At 41.0% G+C, this 15,000-nt stretch overlaps 1 protein-coding gene across 11 annotated transcripts in view; it reads right to left on the reverse strand.

The window, feature by feature from the left end:
- The window catches only part of rdgA (retinal degeneration A), a 668,249-nt gene that overhangs the window by 62,002 nt on the left and 591,247 nt on the right, over nt 1-15,000 (reverse strand). For all 11 annotated transcript variants that reach the window (XM_076207926.1, XM_076207936.1, XM_076207928.1 and 8 more), the window contains 3 exons: nt 12,241-12,444; nt 9,735-9,864; nt 2,434-2,561 (listed from right to left, as the gene is read on the reverse strand). In XM_076207926.1, the coding sequence (XP_076064041.1) occupies nt 2,434-2,561; nt 9,735-9,864; nt 12,241-12,444 (462 nt within the window). The remainder of the gene's footprint in view (nt 1-2,433; nt 2,562-9,734; nt 9,865-12,240; nt 12,445-15,000) is intronic.

Below are 15,000 nucleotides of genomic sequence, written 5' to 3' on the forward strand. Positions count from 1 at the left end.
CGAATGTTGGAGAGATTCCGAATATTAGAGAGACTTTTAACAAAGGAGACTATTGATGTGTTTTCTCAACATGTATGCAATTTAGCGTGTTTGACATGTTGGGAGTGTTTGCTGCAAGTTTTTAGTTTGCTAGTATTAGTGATATTCTAGGATTTCAACTAGTGATTAGACTCTTTCCTATACCCAGATGTTATTGTTGTTATTGTTGTTTTTATGGATTATAGTGTACCAGCGTCTCTATCCTATGTTTAGATGTTAGCGACACAGAGATTCGCCAAGTTAAGAGTCAGGTTTCGACTCTTTAGAGTTGCGTTAGCTCTCTCTCTCTCTCTCTCTCTCTCTGTGTCTCTCTTTCACGTGCCGCTAGACGATTTTATTCAGCTGAAGAGCGGGTAGCGATCGTCCGGGATCTCGTTTTATCCCGAGACCGCTCGTGAGATGAATAAAATGACCTTGCGTCAATCAGGTGTGAAGAGAGAGAGAGAGAGAGAGAGAGAGAGAGAGAGAGAGAGAGAGAGAGAGAGAGAGAGAGAGAGAGAGAGAGAGAGAGAGAGAGAGAGAGAGAGAGAGAGAGAGAGAGAGAGAGAGAGAGAGAGAGAGAGAGAGAGAGAGAGAGAGAGAGAGAGAGAGAGAGAGAGAGAGAGAGAGAGAGAGAGAGAGAGAGAGAGAGAGCGTCAGTTTTGATGAGGTTTAATGTGTTATCCAATCCCGTGAGTGTTAAGGTTAGGTTAACCTGGTTACGTTTAGTTAAGGGTTAACTCGGAGAAGTCCTACCCGTATTACGTGAGTTTAGTGGTAGTGGGTTTAGTATATGGACTGTGAGTACATTGGGTTGTAGCACAACTAATGGGTTGTAGGTTATTGGTCTGTCAGTAATACGGGTTGTAAGTTTGTTTTTTAACAACCATGGGTATAACATTATACAACACTCAACGTGGTTGTAGTACATAGTACATTCAACATCTTAGTACAACCAAATTACAGTACTTTCAATGTAAATAATTGATGTCACCAACATAAATTTATGTACAATATGGACACCAGTACAAGAGTATATACAGATACTTCCAGAATTGGGAATTTCTCAAATTCGGAATTTTCCAGTATTCACAAGGGAAACACCTTTCCGAAAATCATACTAGAAGGTGCTTCTGGTACCTAGAAATTTCTACATTTCCTTCTGAATATCGGGGTGTTCCGAATTTGAAAGAGATTTCTGTAAGAAAGCTTTCTGTAATACACTTGACACTGGACCAGTGGCTCGAATTTGGTAACAAGGGTGTATGTACATGTACTATGAGGGTGTACTCAAGGTACATGTACTATATGTACAATGGCGCCTTATCGGAGGTTGAGGTAAAACGAGGGTGATTCTATGTACATGTGCTAAATGTACTATATGTACAACGGCGCCCTAACCGAGGCAGCCTTTTGACAAACCTCATCCCCTTCCTGTAAAGCGGCAAAATGAAAGAAAAGGTTGAGTTAGACATTCCCCATTTCAGGAAAAGGATTTGTGCTGAAGCGAGCTGAAACACGGTGAAACATGAAACACGGAGAAACAAGCTCCTTCGCCGCGTAAGAAAAAACAAAGTAAACATTCTTAGGTGGACATGCAAATCTGGTGCTGAATTTTTTTTTTTTTTATAAATTCATGCGTGTATGCGTGTCATGCAGAAAGAACAATGGAGTGATCTTGTGTTCGATTGATATTCATGTATATACGCAGGCGTGTTGTGGCTGTGCGTATGATAATTCGTGTGTGCGTGAGCGAGCACACACACACGCACATACACACACGTAAGTACATGTGGGCACACGCATACACGCACACTATACACACATATATACATGTACTTGGAATCGCATGCATTCAATACATACATACACGCTTAAACACGCACTCTCACAATTGATACACAAGTGTACACATGTATACATATAAATAACTGAGTACAATAAACACACCATGAGGCACACAAGTACAATGGCAATCACCCACTCCCCCATACACACATGATTCCCTACCCCCACCCCCACCCACATGAACACTTACCTATATCTGTACAAGTACCTGACCATTCACTCAACCAGCAACTCTCCCTCCATCCCCCCAAGGGACAACATTCTCCTAGGAAGAACACTTGCAAAGAATCATACCAAAATGCACGTACAGCGACACAGCCATTGGAATTGCGTGCAAAACGAAACAAACAAACAGGCAAACAGGCACACAAGCAAGCAGACACGCAGACAGACAGGTGGACAGGCAGGCAGGCAGGCAGGTAGGAAGGCAAAAACACAGACAGGCAGGTCGACAGACAGACAAAAAGGTAGGCAGGCAGGCAGAAAGGTAGACGCACGCACGCACGCACACCAAAAAGTTCTTCGAAGTCGTGGCAAAAGATGGAGAACTTTGAGTCTCAAACTCACCCGGTCGCGGCCCTTCCTCTTCGTGGAGGCCTTCTTCTTTGGGGACTTCCTGAGCGACGACTTAAACGACCCCCGTCGTGGCAGCTTGACGATCCATGACGGTGGCACGATGATGGAATGGTGAAGACCTGCAAGGAGGAGGTAGAGGGAAATGTTTAGAATTTCGAGAAGAGCATCAAGAAGTCCCAGGACTTCTGGAACGTCTACTAGAGCTCTCCACTTGGAGCATGCCAAAAGCCGAAAAGTCTGAGATAGAAGGAAGGCTTTAAAATTTCGTTAAGAATATGAAAAGGTCAGAAGATTTCTGGAAGGTCTCAGATTATCCATTTGCAACATTTCAAGACATAAAAGTGTCAAGAGCTGGAGGAAAAGTCTCAAATTTGTATGAAGACCATTGAGAGGTAGCAAGGCTTCTAGGTCTTCGGAACCTCCACTTACAACATTTCAGAGGCAGAGGAGCCAGAGCTTAAAGTAAGGTCTCAGCATTTCGTGAAAAGGTCACAAGACTTCTGGAAGGTCTCATCGGATTCTCTATCTCGATACCTCAAGATGCCCAAGAATTAGAGCTGGAGGGAAGGTCGTAAAACTTTGTGAAGAACATCGAAGGAGTGTATGACTTTTGGAAGGTCTTGTGTGTCTCTTCGCTTGCAAGACCTCAAAGACCAAAGACTTCGAGAGGAACCTCTAGAGGAACATTTCACAAGTCCAACTCACTTCCACTCGGAGGAAGAGGACCCAGTAATGGAACTCTTGAGACACAAAATAGTCGCTGGTAAAGATCTCACAGGTAGTTCGAGCGTTCATTGAGAGAGAGAGAGAGAGAGAGAGAGAGAGAGAGAGAGAGAGTGCGAGAGAGCGAGTGAGAATGGGCTTCACTCCAAGAGGTGTTTAGCTGCGACCAAAGTCGTCACCCTTTACCCTTTATGTTCGGACTTTTGTCGCAGATAGAAGTCCCCAGAAGCTATTGGACAGTTGGGTATAGGGACTTTGGTAGAAGCACTTCGAGAGAGAGAAGGGGTAAAGAGTGGGAAAGTTTACGAAAGATTATGAAAGACGACTATAGCAAGGTGCCCGATACAATCTGACACGGCTGAATCTAGACACAGAGAAGGGAGCTGGATAAAGATTTCTGACACACTGCAGAATCAAATCCAGGGGACCGTGCCAGAAAGCATCGTTACGCACACTCGAGACGCACATTACAGGGAACGAGATTTTGTGAAAAATAAACGAAAAGAAGTGGAGAGATGATCAAAGGATTCTGACTCGCCAGCTAAGTTAAATGAAAAGGTGTGTGAAGAATTATGACGAGGGCAAGAATCAGGTGACGGGGAGGTGGGCGAAGAATTACGACACCTTGACGAAAAAAATGTGGAAAGTGAACGATGTTTTTCGGACGCATGGACGAAGAGGTGTGATATTTCAAATATTCTGACTGCGAGAGGTTTTCCCACTCAGCTGATTAGAATCACCTAGCGACAATATGACCAAATAAAGTGTCTCGGGGGGGGGGGGCTGTTTAGTTGTATCAAACTGGAATAAAAATCCGCCACCCACTTGAATACAGGCATCTGACGAAATGAACGGGAATAAAACCCTGCAAGAAGCGTCACCGGATTGAAGGGGTCAAGTGCTTTGTTCAAATGCATTTCAGCCTCTTTAATCACCCCATCTTCAATACGGTGACATCATATGTCTTTATTCTGCTTGTGCACTGGTGGCGTAATTGGAAGCGTGCCGGTCTTGCTTTCACTTAGATGTGGGTTCGAATCCCGCACTTTTCTACGATTCCCAGTTTAAGCTCACAAGGCAAAAGCGACGGCTTCGGCCGCAGTTAAGCGCCTCTTGCCGAAGGTTCCTCACCTTAGCCTCACATTTAAGTCCCGTTCACATAACGGTTTGAACAGCGGCGGATCATTTACAATGTAAATCGATGGAGACGTTCACACGATTTCCGAGCGGTTCAAATCGCTAGTGTGAACAGGGCCTTATTCTCTTAAAATCCAGACGGTTTTATTCATTTTAAGACCTTTTCAGTTCAGAGTTCCTTCTTTGGCCGAGTGAAAAAGGCTGGCTGGCCTTGATCTCAACCACGCCAAGAGAACATGTCCCACCTACTAAGAGACCACCTCAAATAGAGAACTCAAGTTTTCTTTGGGCTTAGATTTACAAAGTTATCGAAGCTGGTTTAAAAGTGTCGTGATTTCATTTCTTTCTCTCTCACCCATTTTTGGGTTGGAGATTAAAGTACCTTGAAAAAATCAGAGATTGTTATTTTTATTTTTATTTTAGTCGAAATGTTCTATGGAAACTCATCTTTAAAATCATAAGGATAATGATAACCACCATACATTACAAAGGATTACAAAGGCAAAGCATGCCGACAGGAGACCTTTTGATCCATATCTAGGTCGGATGCAAAAAAAAAAAAAAAAAAAAAAAAAAAATCATATTAATAATAAATTAAAACTATAACAATAAATTAAAACTATAACAATGTAAATAACAATTAAAATACATAAATAAATGCATTGGTATAGTTGAATAACAAACAAACAGGTAAATAGTAAATGATAATAAATTGACATATAACTAATAATAAATGAAAATCAGACAGACAAATTATAACAAAACAAAAACAAATAATATAACATAAATTATAATAATTACAGCATCTTACTTAGGTATTTATCTAAATGATTCTTAAAGCTTCGAACTGAACTACATTGCACTACCTGTGCAGGAAGTTTATTCCATTCATTAACTACACGGTTGGCAAAGTTGTTTCTACCTACTTCCAAATTGAATCTATTTCCGGACAGTTTGAGACCATTGTTTCTTGTCTGATTCTCATTCAATGTGAAAATTTGGTCACTTTTGATGTTGTCAATTCCCTTTAAAATCTTAAAGACCTGTATCAAGTCACCTCTGAGTCTACGCTTTTTTAGGGAAAACAGATTCATGTGCTTAAGTCGATTTTCGTATGATTTATTTTTGATATTTGGAATCAGTTTTGTGGCTCGCCGTTGTACTTTTTCCAGTCTGTCAATGTCTTTAATGAGATTCGGTGACCATACGGAAACAGCATATTCCAAATGTGGACGAACTAACGATTTATATAGCTTGTTAATGAGTGATGGACTTTTGAAATCAAAAGATCGCGCAATCAATCCCAGAATCTTATTTGCTTTCTCAGAGGCTGAAATACACTGCTTGGATGATTTGAGGTCGTTACTGATAATTACGCCGAGATCTTTTTCACTATCCACTTTTGTTAACGAATTTCCAAATAACTTGTAATCGTACTTGCTGTTATTTTTACCTATGTGCATTACCTTGCATTTACTTGTGTTAAATTTCATTAGCCACTTTTCAGACCATTGCTGTAATTTATCTAAATCTTCTTGAATATCTAATTGGTTTGAGTGATCATTTGCCACTCCGCACAGTTTTGTATCATCAGCAAATTTGGAAACAGTAGATTTTAGTCCATGGTCTATATCATTTATATATACTATGAATAGAAGTGGCCCAAGAACGGAACCCTGAGGAACTCCACTTGCAACACTTTTCCATCCAGAAGTTTTTCCATTTAAAACAACTCTCTGTTTTCGACCTTTCAACCAATTACTAGTCCAACCTAATAGGCTACCACTTATTCCATGCAAAGCTAATTTAGTAAGTAGTCTTTCGTGTGGGACGGTATCAAAAGCTTTTGCAAAGTCTAGATATATTAAATCTATATTGTTTCTTTTGTCATAATTCGAGACAACTGTGTTGTAGAATTCGAGTAAGTTAGTCACGCAAGAACGTTTCCGTCTGAAACCATGTTGGCTATCATTTATCAAACGGTTACTTTCTAAATGATATTCGATAGCATCTCTGATGATAGTTTCCATTATTTTTCCTACGATCGAAGTCAAACTAATAGGCCTATAGTTATTTGGTTTCTTTTTGTCACCTTTTTTGAATATGGGAGTAACGTTAGCTAGCTTCCATTCTCTTGGGACATCTCCGGATATGATGGATTTCTTGAAAATAATTTCTAATGGAACAACAATCTCATTTTTCATTTCCTTTAAGATTCTTGGATGCCAACCGTCAGGCCCTGGTGTTTTATTAACTTTGAGTTTGTCTATACACCTTTTAATTGTTTCTTTTGTTATATTTACCGTAGTGAGTAAGTTTACCCTAGACTTTTCACAGGTTTCAGTTTGGAATTCACTTTGAGGTGTTTCGTTTACGAATACCGAGCTAAAATAATTGTTTAAGAGATTACACATTCCTTCATTTGAATATTCAAGTTGACCGTCAGCAGATAATAGTGGACCAATGTGATTCCTAACAACCTTTTTATCTCTAATGTAACTATAGAATTCTTTGGGATTCTCTTTGGATTTCTCAGCGATGTTCATTTCGTATTGTCGTTTTCTTTTTCTTATTGTCTTTTTTAAATCTCTCTGTATTGATACATAACTTTCATAGTCATTAGATGCACCCGAGCACTTATATTTCTTATAAGCCTGTCTCTTTTTAGCAATACTTTTTTCAGTTTCTTTGTCGAGCCACTTTGGGCGAGCCTGATTTGGGGGACGTCTGTCCTTAAAAGGAATGTAAGTTTGAATCATCTTAGTGAGCGTATTTTGAAATATTTCCCACATCTGATCTACAGGCCTTTCGTTTAATTTGTCCTCCCAATCTGTACATACATTTACAATAATCATGAAGAACCTACAGTCGGAATAAAAGGAAACTTAGAAGAAAGTATAACTTCTATACTTCGGCTAATAGCTATAGCCCTCTTCAGGAAAGAACAGGTTACAAGAAATGATAGAGACATAAATACAATTGAGATGTAAGTGGAGGAGGAACAGACATAGCTAGACACAAGACATTCCGTCACGCAGGGCGGAGTCAGAAGGGAGGGGATATGTGGGTAGAGGTGTGAGGTCAGAAGGGATGCGGGGTCAGTAGTATAGGGGGAGCGGGGTCAGGAGGGTAAAGATTTTTAACCAAACGGCTCACAGCTATTAGTGAGATTATGCCCGGGGACCATTGACCTTTGGAGATGTTCAAGTTCGGACATTCTTCTATTAAGACGGATTCAACAATTTTCCCCCTGAAGCTGCAATTCGACTTAATATTTTGGATTGGCCCAGTCAAGACTATGATTTTTGGTGCTGACATGTTGGAACACAGGGGGATTTTCCTGGGCATATCTAATGAATCTTTTGTGCTCCGTTAACCTGCCGGTTTGGCCAAGGTGCATTAAATCACAATCTCTACAAGGTATGCTATAAAATCCTGGAGCCTCAATTCCTCTTAACCTTTGATGGTCATTAACAATTTGTGTACAGTATTGGGATAATGATAAGAAACTGTGACAGGGTTGTTGTGAATTAGATTAAAAGAAAGATTGATGGAGTTACAATTTAATTTAATTCCCAATAACCATCTCACAGTTGCTTATCACTACTGTTACACAAATTGTTAATGTCCATCAAAGGTTAAGAAGAGCTGAGGCTCCAGTTTATAGCCTCCCTTGTAGAGATTGTGATTAAGTATATCTTGGTCAAACCGCAGGGATCTTAACACCAGGTTAACGGAGCACAAAAGATTCATTAGATATGTCCAGGAAAATTCCCCTGTGTTCCAACATGTCAGCACCATAAATCACAGTTTTGACTGGGACAAGGACAAAATATTGTTTAAGTCCAACTGCAGCTTCAGGGGAAAAATGTTGAATCTGCCTTAATAGAAGAATGTCCGAACTTGAACATCTCCAAAGGTAGATGGTCCCCGGACATAATCTCGCGGCTAGCTGTGAGCCGCTCCCCCACCTCTCCTGACCCCACATCACTTCTGACCTCACACCTCTACCCACATATCCCCTTCCTTCTGACTCCGCCTTGCGTGACGGAATGTCTTGTGTGTAGCTATGCCTGTTCCTCCTTCACTTACATCTCAATTGTATTTATGTCTATCATTTCTTGTAACCTGTACTTTCCTGAAGAGGGCTATTGCTATTAGCCGAAGTATAGAAGTTATACTTTCTCCTTAGTTTCCTTTTATTCCGACTGTGGGTTCTTTGAGTTTATAATTTACAAATATGCTACTACATTTTGTCTAAGTGATATATATTATACATACACACACATATATATATGCAAAGATCTGGAGTCTGGGATCCATGTTGAACGGGAGAGAAACGTAAACACCAGACTCAAAGTGGGAAGTTTAATGCCCGACGTTTCTGTCCTAGTCCTAGGACCGTCTTCAGGGGTGTGAAAATATACAGTGCTCAAATGAGCTTCTTATACTGTCCGTGGTTGGAATTGGAAGAGGTATTCCGCACTGCCGAAACTGTCCGGGTCCCCCTCCTTTTCCAGTCGCTACGAGTACCAGGCGACTGGACCACCTAACATACCCAATTGTACATACATTTAATTTTACAAAGAATACAATAAAATGAAATACAATATATACAAAGAACATATGTAACATTAGGAGAGACGGGAATTCGGACAGTCACTCAGGAGACAGGATCATCTTAGAAGCACTTCACATTGAAAGACAAAATCCCACTATGAACAAACAAAATCCCGACCAATTTATCATTCCTACTTCTAAGTATATAGATCACAGGCATAGGTTCACCGTTGACCCAGTGGGCGGAGCTTCAGATCCTGTCTCCTGAGTGACTGTACGAATTCCCGTCTCTCCTAATGTTCCATATGTTCTTTGTATATATTGTCACTGAAGATGCCTAAAGTTAGGCGAAAGCTCTACTCGTAAAATTAAGAAGTTAGTATTGTCTTTACATCCATTCCAAATGAAGTTTGGACACATAATAAGACAACTCAACGATATTCAACGTTCAAGTATTAGAAAAGTTGAACATGTCAGCAAGAAACTCGTGAATGCAGAAGCTGCTGCAAAGTTTAATCATATCTGCCTGAAAGAGGACCTGCTACCCTACTATTGTAATATACATATATATATATATATATATATATATATATATATATATATATATATATATTTACACACACACACACACACACACACACACACACACACACACACACACACACACACACACACACACACACACACACACACACGCACACACACACACACACACACACATACATTTATATAAACATATACATATATATATATATAAATGTGTGTGTGTGTGTGTGTGTGTGTGTGTGTGTGTGTGTGTTTGTGTGTGTGTGAGTGTGTATGTATGTGTGTGTTTGTAAATATATAAAAGCATGAATGAATACAGAACTTACCCAGAGAACACGTTTCCTCGATCTTGTTGATGTTGAAGCAGCCCTCCTTGTTGTGGTAGGCAGACTTGCACCACGAACAGCTAATTGCTACAATCTCCTTCGATCCGAAGAGGAGCTTCGACTGGAAGCCCTGGAACAGAAATGGAGAATCTAAGACCACATCGGGATCCAGAAGAAGGGACAACCATAGTCCAGTAAAGACGTTACACAACTTAAGGTCATTACCTTCGCCAAAGAAGTTGTGGTTGCAGTTGTCTTTTAGTCGTTAGCAATTTTACATAAAGTTATGACTTTTTTTATTTTATTCTATTTTAAATGGTGGAACAGGACTCAAAGAACACTCAATGAAATTTTGGAGGTGGTCTGAATCACAACCCCAATTTATTTATTTATTTATTATTCTTTTTTTTTTAGCCGCCATGGCGGAGGTTTGAGCTCTCCAAGTACTTCTAATTTTGATTAAGTCTCTCGGGTACAATATATATTTATTGACAATACTAGAACTCATTTCATAGATACTACCCGTATTAAGCTGACACAAAACAATAATTCTAGAGAGGCATCTAGAGGAATCTAGGTTGAAACTGAAGGCACAGGAGAAGGTTTGGTTGCAATTAGCCGAAATATTCACATTACTATACTTAAATTGTGATCATGTAAATGCTCCTGAAACAAATTGCGAGGAGTCCTTAAACGAACTGTGAAGGGCTCTTAAACAAATTGAAGACACCTAGAATGAATTGTGAGTCCCCCTTAGAAAAATTGTGAGGGCCCCAAAAAACTGATTGTGAGGGCCCCTTAAAGAAACTGTGAGGGCCCCTTAAAGAAACTGTGAGGGCCCCTTAAAGAAACTGTGAGGGCCCCGGAACTTATGAGTGTCTCTTAATCAAAGTATGAGGGTCCCTTAAACAAACTGTGATGGTCCCTTAAAGAAATAGTGAAGGCTTCTTGAACAAACTGTGAGGACCCTTAAGGAAGTCGTGAACGTCCCCAAAGCAAATAATGAGGGTCCCGTGAGGGCTCCCTAAATAGTGAAGGCACCCCCTCCCCCCCAGAAAATAGTAAGGGCGCCTTAAACAAACTGCAAGAATTCCCTTAACAAACTGTGAGTGACCCCTAAAAACTGTCAGGACCACGTAAACAATGAGGACCTCTTAAACAAATTGAGGGCCAATCAAACAAGCTACGAGGAACCCTAAAACAATTTCATTGTACTTCAGACACGGAAGACTCAGAACACATTATCTGACACTTCCCTACACTCACTCCTGACACCATGACTGTTGCCGGTTTCTTCTGGGTCGCGGGTCAAGAGAGATTTGGGGGCAACGGACGTACTGATTGACTCAATGACTGACTGATAGACTGTTTCTTCTTTATTTAAGAGTTGAAGTATGAAGTATTCAAACCTTAGTCGTCCCACCAACTCTCTTCAAATCTTTAATTGTTTGACATTAATAATAATGAAATATATAAAGTTGTTCAATATACCAAAGAAAATCTGATGTGCTCAGCGGAACGCAACGAAAGAAAAGCTAACTTCAGAAATGTACAGATGTGCACAAAAGTTTTTCAATACCTTCGTGATTATACACGCACAATTCTGAGTGTGTGTGCGTGCGTGCGTGTGTTTGTACGCGTACGTGTGTATGTGTGCGTTTGTGCACGTGTGTGTGTGCATATGTGTGTGTGTGTGCATGTGTATATGTGTGTGTTTTGTGTGTGTGTATGTGTGCCTGTGTGTGCCTATGTGTGTGTCTGTGTGTGCGTGTGTGTGTGTGTGCACGTTCGGTCACTGCTTTGTGTCGAGTTTGTTTACAAATGTGAACAAATTGGACTCTGAAACACACACAACGACACACAAATCTGCTCATAATTCAGATGTTACTCTCACAATATCTGCACTGACAGTGAAACTAAATTATAAAAAAAATCCATATACCATCAAAAGCGACTTTGAACGTATTGGTTCTCTTGATGTTCATTGTTGGGGCTTAAACGTTGGGCCGTGTCACAGTTAACAAGGACGTGACCTTTCCTCCTCTTGCTCCCGAGGTCGCTTTGGCAATGACTGGCAACCCTAGAGGCATGGGTTGAGAACCCCAGAGAGACATACTTACATACATAAATACATATATATACATACATATATATATATATATATATATATATATATGTATATATATGTATATATATAGAGAGAGAGAGAGAGAGGGAGAGATAAAATGATAACCACACAGAACCAAGCTGACAATCCTAGAAGCACAAACTGACACCCCCTTTCCCCTCGATAAAAAAAATATCTAACATCGTCAGAAGTACAATGAACACATATACAAAACCCACACAAAACAAAACCAACACCCCCAGAACCAAAACAAAAACCAACAACAACAACAAACAACGAACAACAACAGCCCTGGACCCGCAAACGAACAGAGTGAAACACACAAAACAACCCAACTAGTCCGTCCACCACTACCGTGAGGGAGGAATCCCGTCTCACCTTTCCACACTGCTTGCACTTCCCCTTCTGGTTCCGCCGATGGACCCAGTGATGGTGGATGGCCGTCTGCTCCCGGTACTGACGAGGACCTACATCTCGAAATGTAGGTTTACAAGGAAACTTGACCCGCTCAACCAAGGCGGCAATGCAGCCCGTGTGGGCGATGATCTTACAAGCTGAACATTTCATACGCGGGCCGGATTTCTGGAAAGAAAATGGAAAATTTGGGTTATTATTCTTATTTGTTACTGTTTCTCTCTAATTCTCTTTCTCACGGTCTCTCTTGCTCTCACTCTCGCTTTCTATCTCTTTCAGTTGATTTTCCAGTATGAGTTACAACTCAAAATCGATTAAAAACTGAAGTATTTAAAAGAAAATACACACGTAAATAGATAAATAGGATTAATGAAGAAGTAAATAAAAAAAAATAACAAATAAACAAACAAAAAGTAGATTAATAAACATCTAGGTAAATACAGAGGTGAATAAATAAACAGATAAATAAAATAGATACGCAAACATAAGATATAAACACTAAAGACAGAAATGAATGTACACATAATTTTTTTTTCAAATAATTTATGAAAAATACTAATTCTGCTCGCACCAGATGATACTTATACTTTTATACGAAACTTCTTCGGAATTATTTTATTTTTACACGAGTAAATATTTCTCCATACTGTCTCGTCCACTGTCAGAACGTCATCACTGCGGATGCCATATTATAACAAACGTGCCACATGGATCCTTCCAAAAACGGATGTCTCTGGGCTCGATTCCTCGCAAGTCTTCCAGAAAACTTCAATACAGTTTTTTTCTTTATTCTGCTTTTTTTTTTCATTCTTCTTCTTTATTTTTCTTTTCACCTTTTCCTACTTTTTCTCTCCTTTATTTTCCTTATTCTATTTATTTATTGAAAATTATTTGAGAAAAGAGTCACCAAAAATCGCAAGACTGCTGGTGCCGAAGTAAAGGGACAGAGGAAGGAGGAGAGGAAAGGGGGGGGGGAGGAAGGAGAGGAAGGGGGGAGGGAGGGAGGGAGGGAGGGAGGGAGGGAGGGAGGGGAGGGAGAGAGCGAGTGAGTGAAGGAGGGAGGGAGGGAGAAGAAGAAACATCAGAGACACGGAAGAGTCTTTACCTTCAGTAATCACATCTGTGTTTACTCTTTCATTTTTTTTTTATTTATTTGATTTCATTTTTAATTTTTTATTTCAATTTTTCCTCGAAGGGGCTGGAAGCGTATGCATGATTCTGAAGGATGGAATCTCGTTAGGATGAGACATGTTCCTAAGGGGGAGGAGGGGGAGGAAGGGGAGGAGGAAGAGGATGATGATGATGAGGAGGAGGAGGAGGAGGAGGAGGAGGAGGAGAAGGAGGAGGAGGAGGAGGAGGAGGAGGAGGAGGAGAAGGAGGAGGAGGAGGAGGAGGAGGAGGAGGAGGAGGAGGAGGAGGAGGAGAAGGAGGAGGAGGAGGAGGAGGAGGAAGAAAGGATTGGAGTGATTATATATATCTTACCTAAAAGAAGTATACACTGCATTAGCGAGTGTCTTAATGAATGCGTTTGTAGAACACGTACGAACATACGCACACACATACACGCACGTCCACACACATACACACATACACATACGCGCACACATACACGTACGCACACACACACACACACACACACACGCACACACACACACACACACACACACACACACACACACACACACACACACACACACACACACACACACACATACACACACACAACATGCAAACACACAGTCAGGCCCATGCAAGCACAAAAAATAGGTAAAGGCAGACACGCATATATAAAGCAAGGAAGCAAACAAACAGTTGGATTGGGGAAGAGATATTTAGGGTTTGTCTCCTCGGTCTTTTGCCGGGAGGAGGACGAAGAAGAGAAGAAGAGGAAGAAGATGGGGAAGAGAAAGAAGATGAACGAGGAGGAAGAAGAGGGGGGAAGAGGAAGAAGAGGAGAAAGAGGAAGAAGAGGCGCGAGGAGGAAGAAGAAAAAGAGGAAGAAGATGGGGGAACAGAAGGAGGAGGGTTGAGGAGGCAGAAAAGGGATGAGGAAGAAGAAGAGGGAGGAAAGATGAAGAAGAGGGACGAGGAGGAGGAAGTTGGAAAAAGCGGGAGGAAGAGAGAAAACATAAAAGGGGAAAGGAGAGGAATGGGAAAAAAAGAGGATGAGAAAGGAGAGAAAGAAAGGAAAGAGGAGGAGGAAGAAGGGGAAAAGGGAGAGGGAGGAGGAAAAAGGGGAAGGAAGAGGGGGAAGGAAGAGGGGGAAGGAAGTGGGGGAAGGAATAGGGGGAGAAAGAGGGTGAAAGAAGAAAAGAGGAAGGAGAGAGGAGAGGAGGGAAAGGAAAAAGAGGAAACGAGTAGAGTGTGTGCGTGAAAAAGGAGTTGGCGAAGGAGGAAGAATGAAAACGATGGGAGGAATAGAGGGAAGGGAGAAAGAAAGAAAGAAAGAAAGAAAGATGGAGAAAGAGGGGAAGGAAAGGAGGGACAGAGCTATGGAAAAAAGGAAAGGAGAGGAAGAAAAAAAGAGAAGAACCAGTATGAAGGGAAAGGAAGGAGAAAGAGAGGGAAAGGGGAAAAAGGGGAGGAAAGAGAAGACGAAGGGAGGGATACAGAGGAGAAATTGAAGAAGGAAGGAAGGAAGGAAGGAAAGAGAGAGAGAGAGAGAGAGAGAGAGAGAGAGAGAGAGAGAGAGAGAGAGAGAGAGAGAGAGAGAGAGAGAGAGAG

Source organism: Oratosquilla oratoria, chromosome 24 (assembly GCF_046742065.1).
Source record: "Oratosquilla oratoria isolate Oo_2021 chromosome 24, ASM4674206v1, whole genome shotgun sequence".
NCBI classification, from domain to species: domain Eukaryota; kingdom Metazoa; phylum Arthropoda; class Malacostraca; order Stomatopoda; family Squillidae; genus Oratosquilla; species Oratosquilla oratoria.